The sequence below is a fragment of the Liolophura sinensis genome, chromosome 6 (assembly GCF_032854445.1).
Source record: "Liolophura sinensis isolate JHLJ2023 chromosome 6, CUHK_Ljap_v2, whole genome shotgun sequence".
NCBI classification, from domain to species: Eukaryota; Metazoa; Mollusca; class Polyplacophora; order Chitonida; family Chitonidae; genus Liolophura; species Liolophura sinensis.
The window spans coordinates 76,400,142-76,418,343 of NC_088300.1; the positions used below are offsets into that span (position 1 = coordinate 76,400,142).

Below are 18,202 nucleotides of genomic sequence, written 5' to 3' on the forward strand. Positions count from 1 at the left end.
CGAAATATACACAAAATTCCACAGACAGGGTCCGTGTACTAATAAGCACTGTGTACACAAGAGCACCAATCAAATATACAAGTTCGGACTGAACAAGTGCTCGGTGGAGATATAACAAAGCCAGAGGCTATAAAGACACCAAAATTCAGCACAAAAGGCGTACTAAAGTAATACACAGCGAAAGCATTCAAAACTCTCAATAATTCTCCGTTCTCTCTCTTTTGACCTGCTTTCACAGGTCTTATATAGCCTGGTGGAATTGTCTAGAATAAGAAAATTCCTGAACACTTGATGTAAACAAACAAGCACCGAACTGAGCGCATTCTGGAATATTCTAAGGTAGAGGCAGAGAGCAGGCGCTGAACTCAGTGTAAACAGTGGCAAGCTAAATTTAGAAACCGACAGCAGTCGTGCACATAACACACAGCTCAATATTAACTCTACAAGCCGACCAGAAAGGTCGGCTACCATACGATACCAAATAGCGCTGACTCAACGACACTCCCACCTTCCCATTTTTGTGTACAAAATCGCCACAGTGAAAACCAGGGGGTGCTTAATTACATATTTACTAAAATAAGGACACTGCTTGTTATCTTTAGCTCGGACGACTTGTGCGCCCGATCATCATGCTTTTTCAACTGTTTATGTACGCTATCAGCAAAGTTCGCTGCATACACGATACGCATTATCTAAACTCCATCGATACATAATCAAAAAGCACGCCAAAGTGAACAACTGTTATCAGTCTACACTCATATGGCTTTCCCTATCTAATACACCATATTTTTCCTTATTAGACTATCCGTTTAAGAAATAATGACATGAAAAGGGGGCAAACTATATAACGTTTCGCGCTTACATTACATTACACGGGCATATATTTTTACTACGTTACACGGTGGGTGCCACTTTACTTGTGTATTATTACATAACACGCTGAAACGAGGACCATGCCATTGCTGCCTCGCTACCTCGCCATGTGTTTCATAGGGGGTTTGGCAAGGCGAGATCATGGGGTTGCCTGGTAGTATGGAGCAAGGCGAGGTGAGGTAGCATGATTGATCCCTACACCTCATTATCTCGCCTTGTACTGAAAAGCCCGGGGTAGTGAAAGGTTTTATCGGTTTCTATTTACGCCCGTGATGTAACTCATAAATGTGTGTTCGCCGGGATCAATAAAGCGTAACACCTATAGTATGCCTATGCACCTAGGCTCAGACGAATTAAAATGAAAATGAAACTGCCCTACGTTTTTTCCCGGAGGCGTATACATATAAGAAGGCATATATAATTTGCTGCATGCGGCAGAAGAAAGTGAAGGAGTGGGCAGATTCACAGCGTGTCGTCTGGTATCGTAAAGCGGACAAGCAAGTGACCGCCATAATGGTTGACCTCAGACCATCAGAGATCTACTTTACGCAACGTCAAATAAACAATCGATTTAAACAAGGAACACGACACGCGGGTTACTACATCGGACAAACTCTGGACGATTTGTGTACGGGCAGATGTACAGTGTCTGACATACCCACGATTAACGTGATGTGGGAGCAAGGTAAATGGTGGACGGCGGATAACAGGAGACTGTGGGTGTTCCGGCAGTACGAGAGACTGGGCGGATGTACAACCATTCCCGTTATCAGGACGTATTGGATCGACCCACGAAAGAAAGATTCACCCAACGGCGGGACAAGTGTAGTTTTCAGTTATGGTCGATTACCTGGCGGCGTCTGGTACCGTGAAGCGGACAAGCAGTTGTCCGAACTCAAACAGACAACAAAATCATCAGACAGGCCGAGGCCTATTAGGTCTACAGAGGATGTCTGGTCCAGTTTGTCCCATAACTCCGCAAGTGTCTTTGAGGATCAGATCAAAGAGCATGCCTTTCAGTACAGGGGGTTCGGGCGAAGTTTGGAGCCCACGCAGCAGGGGCAGCTGACCACTTCTTATCCTGTTCAATTGGAGACGAAATTTTCACGATCGAACAATACTGTATACCTGAAACCAGACGATTTGAAATACACTAAAAATCGAATCAAACGATCGTTGGAAGGCCCACATGGTCGAACCTCCTTGTTGTCATTCTGTAACATGATGCTGGAAGGTTTGGTGTTACCGGAGGATGTAGCACCCGCTGAGGTGTATGACGTGTTCGACGATATGTGGGTGGTCAGTGGAAACAGACGGCTGTGGGCCTTCAAAAGAGCCGCAAATCTTGACCCAGACATTCTCATTCCCGCAACTCTCAGCAAGGACAAAACTGAGTTTCTGAAAAATGTGAGAGAAAATAACCAAGCTCACTTGTCCCTGATGGACATATTGACCATGGGTGACCATGTGATCGTCTCTAATGGGGACATTTCTCCCCAAGAGTAATTTCATTGCAAAATTGGGAACGGTCCATGCGAATATTTCTTCAAAATACCTACTCTAAATATTAGCCAACACAGATGTAGCTCTGTGGATGTCAACGCAGACTTCAATATTTTACATTTGTTGTATATTATCGTTTTTTGGCACCATGCACAACTTAAACAATATAAATATTATCTTTTTTGGCATGTTGTAGGTATATATTGCTAAAAATATATTAATAGCATATTTAAAAAAAACCCGGCTGGAACCTAGCTTTGGGCTCTATATAGCCTTCACAAAGAGTAAGTTCATGAAAGAGTTTGTACTTTCAACTACACGTGTGATAAACATTTCGGTGAATAAGATAGTGTAAGTATCTATATACATATACATCTTAGTTGAACAGTGCATCATCCGGACTGCGTGAAAAGGTTGAACACCACAACTCGCAAGTTGTAAGCGCACAATAGATATATTTTCAAACTGTAAAGTTATTTTGACTAGAAAACTCTACACGTATGAAGTTAGTGTCACAATACCTTAGTTATCTGTATATGTATTGGATGTTCGACGATGTATTATTTTATCTAATCACACTTATTTACATCATAGAATGCTCGTTATTTCATGAAACTGCATTTTGGGTGAGTTTAATACCAAACACTTCGCTATATGTTCACATTTTTATATGTACATCTGGTACTCTAATATTCCACTTATATGATGACAAACTTGTAATCTTTACGGGCAGAGGAAACTGGACTTAGGCTGGAGAAAATCTCCAGGTACCTGACAATTACATATAGGTCTCCTGGCATAAAACCTCAGCTCAAACACAATGAGAAATGCCTATGTATGACATACATAGTTCATCTGACAGCAACCTGCGGATGGTCGTTGGTTTCCCCATGCTCTGCCCGGATTCCTCCCACCATAATGCTGGCTGCCGTCGTAATACGTGAAATATCTTGAGTACGGCGTAAAGTACCAATCACATATATTTTCTTGCACGTTGTCAACCATTTGTCAGAACTGGAACCGATAATAAGATAAGGAAACCGATAAGGATTGTGCAGAAGTGAACTAGCTTGACGTTCGTCAAGTTTCGCGTTTTATTATGTTTACTTACTAAACAGACTGTAATTATGTGTACGGTGCCCCTCTTTAAGGGCAAGGATTAGACATGCACTTGTGGAAATTCCCAGTTAGACCAGAGTTACAACTACCTGCAACCTCTGCGAATCGCCACAATCAACAGAGGCCAATTTGGCCTCGTCAGTCTGGTGGACACGCTAACACCAATGACAGGATCAGCTGGCTTACACGATGACACCTATGGCTGGTATCGACTGTCATCCTGTCAAATGTATTTTTCATACTTACACACCTTTTCACCTTGTAGATCGATTTTAGTTTCATCTCATGGCAAAGTGTATACAGACTGAAGAAATCAATTGTTGTACCCTTGTACCAGTTGACATGACACCAGGCACAGTCGCACAAGGATGCAGTTTTATCAGTACATAACTCTCGACACCAGACATGAACCAGACACAGTCGCACACCACACAAGGCGACAGACGCATCGGTACGACACGAGACATGACACCAGATATAGTCGCACAGCGCACTACACGGCAGGCGTATCAGTGCATATCTCACCACACCAGACATGACACCAGACACAGTCGTACAGCACACAAGGCGGTAGGTTTATTAGTACATAACACCCGACAGCACACATGACACCAGACACAGTCGCACAGCACACAAGGCGGCAGGCGCATCGGTACATAACTCACGACAACACACGACACCAGACACAGTCGCACAGCACACAAGGCGGCAGGCGCATCGGGTACATAACTCACGACACCGGACATGACACCAGACACAGCCGAACACTGTGGCAGGTATATCATTGCATAACTTTCGACACCAGACATGACACCAGACACAGTCGCACAGCATAAAAGGCGACAGGCGCATCGGTACATAGCTCACAACAACAGACATGACACCAACCGTCAGCCAAGATGGATTGATCCAGGTCAATAATCGCAAGGTCAATTTCCAAAACAACGTTTAACACAAACTACCAAAGAAATAAGAAAGTGTATGAAGAAGGAAAATAAGACGGAATTCAACACGATGGATACACAGTCCCTAGCCGCAGATTCTGAAGGCTCTGTCCATATTTACTTACAAAAGAATTATACTCATCGTAAAACGTAAGAGTGAAGGCGTTTGATGGAATAATCTTGACACACTAGTTTTCGCAGTCATAACTTGTGAAGTTGGTTGAAATCGTTACGCAACTCTCAGGGCTTAACAAACGCTACAAGGCCAGATATGTAGACGTCAAAAGCAAGAACCTTTCGGTATACTGTTGTTAAAGTAAGGATAATTTACAATGTCAAAATGTGTAAGGCGGCGGGGGGGGGGGGGGGGGGGGGAGGGGCGCCTCCGTGGCTCAGTTGGTTTAGCGCGCTAGCGCAGCGTAATGACCTAGGAGCCTCTCACCAATGCGGCCGCACGTGGGAAGGTCTGTCAGCAACCTGCAGATGGTCGTGGGTTTCCCTCGAGCTGTTCCCGATTTCCTCCCACCATAATGCTGGCCGCCGTCGCATAAGTAAACACCAATCAAATAAATAAATAAATCAATAAATCAAATCAATGTCAAAATTAGAACTATCCTTCTTGTCTGGATAGTTCTGTGAGAGAGGAAACCGTTCTGGTCTTTGTACAAATATAGGTCCAGATAAGATGTACCATCGGGACACAGTCTCGTGCTTCACAAGTTAGCAGGCGTATCAGTACATCACTTACGACACCAGACAGGACACCTGACAGTCTCACACAACACACAGGTTAGCGGCGAATCATTACGTAACTCACGCCATCAGACATGCCACCTGACATAGATATACATTACACAAGGCGGCAGATATATCAGTACATAACTCATGACACCAAACATGGCACCTGACACAGTAGCACAGCACACAGGAGAGTCAACATATTACTACATAACTTACGACACCAGACAAGGCACCTGGCGCCATCAGTCGCACACTACACAAGGCAGCAGGCGTAAACCAGGCGTATAAGTACAAAACTCACGACACCACACAGGACACCTGGCACTGTCACACAGCACACAAGTTAGCGGGTGAATCAGCACGCAATTCACGCCACCAGACATGACACCCGACACATCACACAATGAGCCGGGTGTATCAGTACGTAACTCACGAGACCAGACAAGACACCTGACCTAGTCATACAGCACACAAGGCGGGAGACATGTCAGTACATTACAAAAGACTGCAGTGTGGAGAGGACAACTGGTGCAGACTCGACAGTGTCACAGATGAATGATTTACCTTCACGGACTTTACACGTCTAAAACAAAAAAGCCTACAAAGGCGGTGGCAGTATAACGACACATGTATAAATGTATACTGGCCTACGTCCAGTAATCTACGGATGTTATCAGAATGAACTGTCCTGTCACGATGACAATGTTAATGGTGTTCAAATGTTAGATTAAAGGATTTTATTTTTAATTATTTAGACATTTTCCCGCAGAATAATGTATGTGACTTTTGATCGTCGTTATCATATATAATCGGTATTATTAGATGGGTAGTGGCCACATAAATATCAGTGTACAGCCGTGCAGAGCTATCACATACAGTTCATACTGAAAGGTGTTGTGATATATTATACTGATTAGTGAACAGGCCATAGATATCAGTACCAAGATTGTCCCTCGCACTTACAAACCGGCCTGATGTTAGGGCGATTGTACGTGGGTTACGGCATTTTATCACACACTGAACATGGTACACGTGATCTGCTTTACACAAACATCTCGACTGGCTTATGTAACGCACTGTATATAGCATAGAATACAACGCAAGGTCAACGTCCTTGCTGTAGAATGTAGTGTGTAGGCCGACTCGGTAGACATTCAAGCTATTTATTAGCGCATGCAATACAAATAACTAGGCTAAATAATGTAAATGTCACTGTGATAGGCACTGGGGAGGGCTTACACACCTTCACTTCTCGCATATAGCCTTCAACAAGGGCCAATTTCAACATGCTACTTATCTACACGGTTACTTTCACTTTCAACATGAGCACATGCGCAGTACTAGGGCATACAAAAATTTCCGGAACCTTCTGTAAGCAAGTGGATATTGCTTGTATTATCAACATTACCGACTTCAACAGGGCGAGACCTATCTAAACGCTTGTCATATTCTCGTGAAATGATACAGGTGTATTTGTGCTTAGCTATGAGTTTGGAATAGATAAACATACCTCTATGACAGTTAGCCGATGTGACCTATTGTCTGGCCGTGCGTTATTGGTGAACTGGATGTCACTTCAATCCCCTCGAATATAGGCCCATCTAACCCTGATCACCGCAATGCAACACCTCAGGCCGTCTGACATCTTTTTTACACAACGTTGTGTAAGTAATCATTTTAAGAAAGGGACAGCGCATAGTGGTTATTCCATTGGCCTAACTCTGGACGATTTGTGTACGGGCAGATGTACAGTGTCTGACATACCCACGATTAACGTAATGTGGGAGCATGGTAAATGGTGGACAGCGGATAACAGGAGACTGTGGGTGTTCCGGCAGTACGAGAGACTGGGCGGATGTACAACCATTCCCGTTATCAGGACGTACTGGATCGACCCACGAAAGAAATCCACAATGAATGGAGGTGAAAGTGTTGAGATTCGCAACAATTTTCCAGGTGGTACATGGTGGACAGAGCTGAGTGGCTCTCTATCCACAGCCAATAGGACACCCATGCTATTTGGTATAGAGGACAAACTGGCCAATTTGTCTTTGAGGAACAACCAGGATTTAAGAGATGCAAGTTCTGTGACGAGAATCAGAAGTACATCGCCATGCATGTCAACTGATGACGAGTTGTTCGGGTTATTACGGAGCAAGACCAGCCTTCAACCTCGGTCCTTCGCTATGGGACAGGCAAGCACTGGTTGGACGAGGGACACAACTGAGCAGACAGGAGTTCTTACTCTGCAGCCAGCACCCGCGAGCACCCGCTTGATCCGGCCAGAGATGAACAGAATTTCAGCTGCTGTCAGCCGGCCTCCATCATTTTCAATTCTTGAACCTGAAAAAGTAAAGTTTACCAAGAGACAGATTAGTTTGAGTATGGATGGTCGCTTCCCCTCTGCCCCGAGCTCTGTGTACAAGCTGTGGATGAACCTGGTGGATGGGGCAGTGATTCCGGAATACATCCCACCAATAGACGTCTACCAGATGGACGGGAACTACTGGGTGGTGTCCGGCAATAAGCGGCTATGGGCCTTCAGACAGGCGGCCAACATGTTACCTGGCCTCCTGATACAGGCCCAGGTGCACACGGGTGACCAGAGGGAATTCCTGCGAAGGGTGAACGAGAACAACCAGTCGTACCAGTCTTTAGAAGATGTGCTATCTAATGGAGATGATGTGGACATTGTGGACGTGGCATAGATTTAAACTATACAGGTCATAACCATAACCGAAATGTTATGGTGGTGATGTGAAAGAGTTTGTCTGGCTTACAATTACCATGAAATAGGAGTGGTACTTTTACCCGGTATGCAAGGCAGGAAAACTGCATAGCCAAAACACCCTTCTTTGTTAAAAATACAGGTCAGTGTGTTGCCAGACTGCCACCTTTGTTGACAACCTGGATGTGCCTGTTAACATTTAAAGGTGACCTCATATGAAGGGAGTGGACAGAATTAGCCATATCTTCACAGGTCTTCCACTGGTCTGTAACAGGGTGTACTATAGCTGTCCTGTTTGGATGTTTTTAGCATTTAGACATTGAAACTTGGTGCACAAGCTTGTCTTGATATACTTTGATGTGTGTAATTTTGAAATTTGTGATTTGTGGTAGAGTTAAACAGGCCATAGATATCAGTACCAAGTTTGAGAAAACTCGTGGAGACCATACAGTTTAGTTCTCACGGTGATTTTCGATGCAAGGATTTTGGCACTATGATTGTTTAATTGTCATTTTTATTTCATTTCCTCACAGTTCATGTTCACACAAAAGTACATGTACATCATGTTTCTATACAGTTTTTCTTGTTTTTAGAATTATTATTTAAACTGAATTTGATGCTTTCGTTTTTGTTATGAACTTGACGTTTGTTTAATCAGTTTATGAACTATGTTCAGAGAAATGTGGAGGGTACCTGTGTTACAACTAAACCTAAAGCTTGATATTTAAAACATTATGAGTGTAACAAAACATGAAACAAGAAGGATAAACATGCGCGGACAGTAAACAGTAGGCATTTATCTTACAACCTTTTGTCCTCCCTCGGGATTATTTAATCTGTATAACCCCAAAGGGCAGATGGAATTGGCTGTGATTTTTGCTGATGGAAATCGAAAATGAAAGTAAAATGGTCTCTTCAAAGTCCCATTGTCTGAATGACAATATTTTGTTCATGGTCAAGACAACCTTCGAGGTGAAGTTAGAGATGGACACAGGTAATTTGTGGTACAAAACAGTACAAAACAAAACGTGTTAAGATTTTTTTGTGTTACATTTTGGGAACATTTGGGGACGAGGCAACAATTATTTGAAAACATAAATTTTTAATATGAACAAATATGTAAGAATTACCGGTAGTATAGTTAAACTTGCGGGAAAGTTACATCCATGCAAATATTAATCTCTGTATACAGCATCTTTTATTACGTGATGGAAATAAACGTTACGAAAGACCCTTCACTGAAAATATATAAGTTGTAAAATAATAATCGAGCCTCTATTAGTAATATGATGGAGACGGTGGTTAGCGTACCAGCGTGGAGCAATAAGCCAAGAGCCTGTCATCATTGCAGTCGTTGTGAGTTCAAGTCGATCTCATGCTCTCCGGCCGTACATGGGAATGTCTTCCCCCCCTCCCCCCATAATGTTTGCCGCCGTTATATAAGTGAAATGTTCTTGAGTACGTAAAACACCAATGAGAATAAATAAATAAATAATGGAGAAAAAAATGTCATTGTGTTTAAGAAAAGTGACACTGACGAGGGGTTTCCGCTGATTCCTTATTGTTTCTCGGATTGTTGCGTAACATGTTACTCATGAATTTTTCGGTTCTACTATGGCGGTCAGTTTTGTAGGTATGCAAACCGAGGTGCCCTGTAACGAATGACTGATGAACTCTCAGACGTGTAACAAAGCATGATAGATTTTAAAGCCAATGTTTCTGGAAAAACGGATTGGTGCCAGCAACATCTTACAGCGAACAAGGCACCACGAATCTGCCACACTGGCAATCTTGTAGAAGAATATATGTGTTTCTGGACACGCTCGTCTGTTTATAGCATTGATGCTAACTTTCCAAATTCCTCTTGTGTAAAATACTATGTCTTCTTATTAGATTATAGATTAAAACTTATATATTTTCATTTATTAATATTTGATTGTTGTTTTAGACGGTATATTACACAGGATAGTTTCATTTATCTGAAGTGTGCAAAGCCTCTGGGTACTAAACAAATCGGAGTGTACAGAGGAAGGTAATGAGACGAATTAGACTCCATACCGACACAAAGGCATAGATGATCTAGTGGAAGCTGAATTAAAATACTTAAATCTTAGCAGCCTAAGTCCACTGGCTCTTCGTTTTGATTTACTCCTAAGCACATTAGACCTACACAAACATTGCAAATATGTCGTCAGTGTTGAACACAACCAATTTATAAATACCCGATCTGGGCTAGTGTGACATAGTTTCCCAAAACATTGCACATATCTTTTATACGTATATCTCGATGTATAGTCTCGATTTGGTAGGTGTAAAACATGTGCATACCCATTTAATTTGTAAGCATGACAGCCACAATAAATGCAAAATATGAATATATGAAGGGTATATAGCCGCGTGAGCATTTTGGGTACGTCCAGCTTTCGTACCTTTCGTGATATTTACAACACTGCTAATCTTTAACAGCATATTGCAATGACTCACCGCCTTGCATAAACCAAAAGGGAAAGAACGAAACTAAAACCAAATCGATTAAAATAAAATTCGCGGTCCGCGGGAAGGTCTGTCAGCAACCTCCGGATAGTCGTGGGTTTCCCCCGGGTTTCCTCCCTAATGCTGGCCGCCGTCGTATAAGTGAAGTATTCTTGAGTATGGCGTAAAACACCAAGCAAATAAACAAATATATAAAATTCGAAGCGCTTCGATTTCTATTGGCCATAATAATTCATTTCACTTCCATTAATTGCTTTCACGTTGTTGAATCTTGCTGTTTCTAGTCGGCTATAGAAACCAGAAATCTGATCGAAACAGCACATTTTAAGCAGGAAGCAGCTCTTTTCGAGATTTGATGTCCGGCATGTCTCTATAAAGGCCCTACTGTGGAGACACGCTGTATAATAGTCGTCGTATTGGCGGTCGTTGTTGTAGGGTCCATAGCCTGTTTTTCTTTTTTTTTTTTATCACTAAAGCACTGTTCAGGTTTGGTTCTTACTAAAAAAGAAAATAGTATGGTATTTATCCTGTCAGCCTCAGCTCAAAAGTAGCCTAGCTCTTGGCCTAATTCACACATTTACCTAACCGTATAGACCTAACCTTCGATACACCTTCCGAAATACCACATGCATTGCCTAATCCCACTGTCACGCTTGGCATGCGGGACATGGGGGAATTTTTTCTTTCTTTTTTAATTTTTTTTACAGGAGCGTCATGTCTCTGACTAGCCTTGAAAAAAAAAATACATGTAAAAGAAAAAAAAATATCAATGGCGAGCACGGTAGACAGACTTACCTCCCCTTACCAGGAATCTTTCGCGCACTTTACCGACAATAACAAACCCACATGTCTGACAACCAGAAAATAAGTATTGCGTTTAGCTTTATCGTAGAAGTTCAACAGATCCATAGTCATAAGAACAACCTACTTAACCTCTACTTAAAAATATGTCGAAATTTGTAGATAAGAACACAATATTCAAAACAGCATCAAACAGATGATCGGCATGACGGACAGGACGGGGCAGCAGCAACAACAACACGAATCATCAATGAATGCATGTGGATTAGATATTACACCTGGCCTCGATGGTGGAGTGAGGAAGAAAGTACTGAGGGAGGGTTCGGGCACGGAAACTCCTCTGACAGGAGACAGAGTCTTTGTGCATTATGTGGGAACTCTTTTGGATGGAACCAAATTCGATTCAAGTCGGGACAGGAATAAAGTCTTTGATTTTAAGCTTGGAAGAGGTGAGATTTTTACATAAAAACATGCACTGGGGCAAAACATGGTGAAGGTGGTTGTCGAGTTTTACAGGGTGTGTATGCTACAACATACCCCTTCCCATTATGAGAGCAGAGTTAATATCTGTAAGAGTGTATGTTAAAAATAGAGTGTCTTGTATCAGCATAACAGGGAACATATTGTTTTGATACAATTCTGATTTCTTGACAATACATACATTTGATTCAGCACAAAAAAGTGAAACATAATAAATGTTGAAATAAACATTTATGTTCACAAGATTATCTACTTGAGAGTTAGTACTCAGGGAATTATTTGTAATTTATAATTTTACATAGTGCATGTACATGTATCTATATGGATTTTGGAAAAGATCAGTAAATAATACATGTTATTTTAAGGTACTAATTTTTCATTTGCAGTAATGTTTTTCGGAGTATTGTCAAGACTTTGTGCACTGATTACAGTATAGTAGATTGAGAAATATTTGGATATGCCATACTTAATGGGTACCCAACCATCATTATGGATTTGGATTACCATGCATATCCAGATATTTCTCAACCAGCAAGCCAGAGTACTCGGGACATAATGGTGTGATTAGAAGGTACTGCTTCATGCCTTACTGTATTTTATATGTAGATGGATTTACATATATTTCGCAGGTGCAGTAATTAAAGCCTGGGATATTGGAGTGGGAACGATGAGGCAAGGAGAAGTTGCGAAGCTAACTTGTACACCTGACTATGCTTATGGTGATACAGGCTCAGGGCCCATCATTGGGCCTTTTGCTACTCTGGTCTTTGAAATTGAACTCTTCAAGTGGGAAGGTAACTTTTGAAAAGACAATTTCCATCATAATATAATACAAGGTAGTTGCTAAAGAAAAATATGAAGCATTTTCTACTGCATTGCAGTGTCTGTATAGGAAACAGAATATTCCCCTCATACATGTATGCGTGTAACAAGGTGGTATATGCTATCAACCACTTCAGTGGCTTAATGGTGAGAGTGTCCATACCAAAAACTGTAAAAATGGTACTTGCTACCTCGTTTAGCACTCGGCTTTGAGAGGCTAGAGCAAGAAAACATGACTGATTGGCTCAGTGTCAGTATAATTTGACTGGGTTGGGTGTCATGTCTGATGTCTTGGGTATGATTCTTCAGTGGCGGCAGCACTTCGTTGGCTTGGACTCGGCCTGTCACAAGATGACACAATATATGTATACACACCTAATGAATCCTCGTAGTCATGTGACTGAAAAATTGTTAAGTACGACTTTAAACCCGAAGCATACATTCATACATACATTTGTGCTATCTGTCTCCCGGGCTGGAGGGAGTGTAGTGGTAAAAGCACGGACTCAAAATCCACAGATTGTTGGTTCAAATCCCCAGCTAGTAACTAGCCAGCTACATAGATTTAGATTCATACCCTAGTCTTAAAACATTTTTTATAGAGTTGGTATTTGAGACGGAGTGTATTTTCTCTCATCCAAAGGCTTGAGAGAAAAGTTATTGCAGGTTTTGCGCTCATCGGACGTGATTGTAATTTCTTTTGTCGCACAGCAATGGCAAAAGCTTTTGATCTAACTTTTTAATAACTGTTAATCATCTCTGTATATTGATTTCCTGTCTGTATTAAACACATTATTATTATTATAACTAAGAATGTTCAAAATGTGTAAAGTATTGGTAGACTAACAAAATAAACAAAGAAAAACTGTGCAAGAGGATGAGAAGGTTTTCTTTTTTTTACATTAACTTAGGTGAAGATGTTTCAGAACAGAAAGATCGTGGTGTTGTGAGGAGGCTCCTTTATAAGGGAGAGGGATATTTAACACCAAACACAGGTGCCACAGTCCGTGGTATGTAAACTCACACACATCAGACTTGGTGGATTTTGGTTACCATCAACTTAAAGTTGTATGTTTTGTAAACTAGTACTGAGAATACATAGTTCCTCGTTTCAGGATGTGGAATCTAAAAGAGTAATTTTTTTTTTACAGTTTAGGAAGTCTGCATCATAAGATGTATATTTATAAAAAATTGCATGGCTTTACACATGAACAATATTAAACTTTGTTTGCAAGGCCTTTTATGTAGATGTACATATCTTGGTTAAATTTAATATGGCATCTGTAAATCTTATGTGTTAACTGTATGATTTCAGCTCATATAACAGGGAAGCTTGACAACAAAATCTTTGACGACAGAGATGTTCAAATAGTAATTGGTGCTGCTCAGAAAGATGATATATGCTCAGGATTAGAGCAGGCGTTTAAAAAGATGAAATTGAAAGAGCATTCCATGTTTGTTTTGAAATCAAAACATGCCTTTGGTGAGAGCGGCAAAGCGGAATGGAATATTCCAGGGGACACAGATATTACATATGAGGTGGTGATGAATGGTTTTGAAAGGGTAAGTCTGCTATGTCCTGGCCTTATTTCAGACAAATAAATGTAATCTCTTCAACAGTTCATTCAAATATACACCTAAGAATTTCAAGTAAATCTGTACTATATTTTTTAGAAATACTTTCAATACGACTTACACAAGATAAATCTGGATTTCAGAAAATTTTCATCACCACACTGTAATTTCAAATGTCAACTTGGTGATTTGTTAGTGATAAATATTCAATTGTATGTACTTCCCTATTTGTTTTAGAATAAGATACTTGTTTGTGAAAATCATGTTTTTAAACTTCTCCAGTGTTCACTAAGTGAAAGTCCCTTTGTGGCTGCATCATCTATATGTACACCAGTTCATAATGCTACCACCAGCTAAACATCTCCACTTAAGCACGGATACATGTATATAAAGCTTTTTGGGAGATGTTTTTTTTTGTTAATTTTTATTGCAGAAAAAAGAAGTCTGGGAGCTTGACAGCTCAGATAAAATGAAAGAAGCTGAACTGTCAAAAGAAAATGGTCGAAGTTTTTTCAAGGTATGGGTACAGTTTTTAATCATTGATGGCTCAGAAAATATTGATTGATTGGTGTTTTGCACTCAAGAAGTTTTCTCTGAAGGTGATAACACATGATGGTGGTCACGATGGTGGTCACGATGGTGGACATGTGGCTGGATAAACAGTGTGTATAATTAGTAATTAATATAATTGACTTCCCTTTGCCAGATAACTGACAAGACTCCTGGCTTAAATCCACAACTCTACCAGCAAAAGCTGTAATTGAACAAGCAGCCTCATGGATGAGCTTGAAAGTTGAAGTGAAACAGTGGTTTAACCATTTGTATTCTAAGTGAAGCAAATTTAAGAAACCAGCTGACCTGTTTGTTGCCTTGCATTCAGAAATGAGTATGATCACAACATTAAAACTAAGCACAGGGAAAATGGAAGTACTTTGGGAAAGAAGAGACTTATGTATTTATTTTTAAATTGAAGATTTTGACAATTTTGTGTAGGAAAATGTTGGGTAAACGTCCCTGGATTGGACATAACAGTTAAGGAAGATGTACATCCATGTATATTTCAAGGTTGACTCAAATTTGACTTGGTTTCTCACCAGGCTGGGGATATGAATAAAGCGGCTCAACATTACAAGAAGATCGTGTCTGTTCTGGAACATGACGAATCAGAAGCTTACAAATCACAGCGTGATAATCTCATGTTAGCAGCTCATCTGAACCTGGCCCTCTGTTACCTGAAACTAGGAAGTTATCATGAGGCAGAGAAGCAATGTGACCAGGCCCTGGGCATTGACAAAAAAAATGTGAAGGGGCTTTACAGAAGAGCTCTGGTAAGGATGCTTGTAAAGGAGAGTGTAGAGGAAATAGACAAGAACAGTGAAGGGGCTGTGCAGAAGAGCTCAGGTATGAACACCTGTAAGTGAGAGTGTAGAGGGGATAGACAAGAACAGTGAAGGGGCTGTACAGAAGAGCTTAGTTAAGGATGCTTGTAAGAGAGAGTGTAGAGGGAATAGGCCAGAACAGTGGGAAAGGGCTTTACAGAAGGGCACAGGTAAGAACACCTGTCAGGGAGAGTGCAGAGGGGATAGACAAGAACAGTGAAGGGGCTTTACAGAAGAGCTCGGGTAAGGATGCTTGTAAGGGAGAGTGTATAGGGAATAGACAAGGACTGTGTGAAGGGGCTTTACAGAAGAGCTCAGGTAAGAGCATCTGTAAGGGAGAGTGTAGAGGGAATAAACAAGAACAGTGGGGGGGCTATGCAGAAGGGATGCAGAAGGGCAAGGATGCTTGAAAGGGAGAGTGTAGAGGGGATAGACAAGAACTGTTCTTGTCTATTCCCTCTACACTCTCTCTTTATGTCTGTACCAAAGGGCTCAGGGATAGATGCATGTAGGAGAGTGTGGAGGGGATAGACAAGGACAGGGTGAGAGCGCTTTACAGAAGGGCTCAGGTAAGGATGCTTGTAAGGGAGAGTGTAGAGGGGATAGACAAGGACAGTGTGAAGAGGCTTTACAGAAGAGCCCAGGTAAGAACATCTGTAAGGGAGAATGTAGAGGAGATAGACAAGAACAGGGAAGGGGCTGTGCAGAAGGGCTCAGGTAAGGATGCATGTAAGGGTGAGTTTAGAGGGAATAGACGACAGTGTGAAGGGGCTTTACGGAAGAGTTCAGATAAGAACACTTGTAAGGGAGAGTGACCATGATGTCTTTATGCAATATCAAACATATTCATTGCATACATGTACATAATGTTGAGTGGGACTTGATATATTTTTGTTTATGTCTATATGCTCTGTAAGCCAACATGTAGTGGTCATTTTTACTTGATCATGGTGTGTATGTGCTTGCCATTAGAAAATTGGATCATTGTGTTTTTGGATAAGCCTGGTATAAAAAGAAACTAAGAATGTGATTTTTACATTTCAAAGGCAAGAGGACACAAAAATCAGCATGAGTCGGCTATAGAGGATTTCCGGGAAGTGTTAAAGGTTGAACCGAACAACAAAGCTGCGAGGAAGGAACTCAGTCTGGCCACACAGAAACTCAGACAGTTCCGGGACGAGGAGAAGAAACTCTACGCTGGCATGTTTTCCAAGTTTGCTGCTAAAGAACCAGTGGTAAGTCTGCAAAAGGTGACGTCAATGAATCATACTGTTGATATGTCCAGCAGCATCTATATTGAAATTCGTTTTTCCTTTTTTTTAATTATAAAAATAATGGATTTATTTAGTAAGTCTAGGTGGCGTAATAATGAATACTTTTATATCCTGGTATAGCATAGATGTAAATCAGAACAGCTGCAGTATTGATGAAGTGGCGTTAAGCCGTAATCATTCATTCTAAAATTTGGTAATACTAAGTACATAATGTTGTGACAGGTACCAAATTACCAGATTGAATTACTGAATATTGTCATCCCCAAGTGAAAGTTGAATATATAAAAATCACCTGAAATGGGAATTGTTTTCCAGCCACCTGGCCACATTTACACAAGTAGCGGAGAAGACGTCTTCCAAACCATAGATGAATGGAACAACGATATGGCGAAAGATATGATGTCATTAGAGCAAGAGCTGGAGGCTTTTGGCGAAAAAATGCCGGACAAACATGAGAAAGGGTCTTCATCTCGAAAGACAGAAGTGACCAAACCGAACGATTGAGGGACTATAAAACTAAGGAAATGAAGAGAAAAACCATCCTCTGACGCAAAGCAAGAGTTGTAGCAAACTCACTATCTGGAAGTGTTTACGGTGGTGATAACGCTTGGGTTGTTCTGTTTTATGACCTCTGGTTGTTTCGTATCTGGACACGGGGCTAGACAGGTTTGATGGTCAGCCAGCCTTGGCTACATGTATCAGTGAGGTAGTTCTGTAAGTTGGGAAGGCATGGTTGAACAACTGTTAGATTGGATCTAATGTTACGCAGTTCCTATTGGACATGTCGGAAGAGTTACCATGTGCAAAGCTGTCTTTGTGTTAATTTGTATGCTACTTTTTTTCGTCATAAATGTCGCCATTTATATTTGTGATCATTTATGTTTGTCGTAAAGCAAATACTTCATCATGTTTAAGTGACCAGTTTTATACCGTTCTAAATTACTGAATCAAGTATTCATAAACCTCCGTAGCTGTATGGTTGAATTCATCATTCTGAGGTCAACTTTCAGGACGTTTGCAGGTACGACGTGTATCAAGCTGGAATACGGATCATCAATAAAGCCTGAGCCAGAGACAATGTGCCGTGCAGATTCCAAGAAAAAATACACGTATGTTCGTCCTGGTTCTGATTCAACTGGACCCTGTTCCACGCATGTGTCACAACTCAGAAACTGATAGGGAAATGCAGAACTACTCGGGGTTTGGACTGTTCCTAATTTTCAGTCAGTTTCCTGAGCATGAAAGTTTGCATCCCTTCATCCCATGCTCTATTTTAGAACGTACCATGACAAGACATGACCTAAAATACGACACCACTGACGCTCGGCCAAAATTCCATGAGAGGTGTTTCATAGTGTCTATCAAAATAAAATACAGGCACCAATCAGAACTTCATTCCTCCAGTGTCAGGCCAAATTATGTATATAATTCATTTCTGTGAAGGCTCCTAACAAAATGGACCATTTTCCA

General features: G+C 41.2%; 3 protein-coding genes across 3 annotated transcripts; all 3 read left to right on the forward strand.

Annotated features, from left to right (window-relative positions):
- Positions 1–1,383: 1,383 nt before the first annotated feature.
- On the forward strand, positions 1,384–2,824 carry LOC135469311 (uncharacterized). The gene has a single exon (XM_064747932.1). It carries the CDS (start codon positions 1,387–1,389, stop codon positions 2,377–2,379), a length of 993 nt encoding a protein of 330 aa, XP_064604002.1. The 5' UTR covers positions 1,384–1,386; the 3' UTR covers positions 2,380–2,824.
- Positions 2,825–6,586: 3,762 nt separating this feature from the next.
- LOC135469310 (uncharacterized) lies at positions 6,587–8,525 on the forward strand. The gene has a single exon (XM_064747931.1). The coding sequence runs from the start codon at positions 6,800–6,802 to the stop codon at positions 7,886–7,888; it is 1,089 nt and encodes a 362-aa protein (XP_064604001.1). The 5' UTR covers positions 6,587–6,799; the 3' UTR covers positions 7,889–8,525.
- Positions 8,526–11,235: 2,710 nt separating this feature from the next.
- Positions 11,236–17,854, forward strand: LOC135469308 (peptidyl-prolyl cis-trans isomerase FKBP4-like). The gene is made up of 8 exons (XM_064747928.1): positions 11,236–11,651; positions 12,312–12,476; positions 13,416–13,514; positions 13,820–14,067; positions 14,513–14,596; positions 15,177–15,407; positions 16,505–16,693; positions 17,048–17,854. Exons 1-8 carry the CDS (start codon positions 11,399–11,401, stop codon positions 17,234–17,236), a joined length of 1,458 nt encoding a protein of 485 aa, XP_064603998.1. The 5' UTR covers positions 11,236–11,398; the 3' UTR covers positions 17,237–17,854.
- The last annotated feature ends 348 nt before the right edge of the window (positions 17,855–18,202 follow it).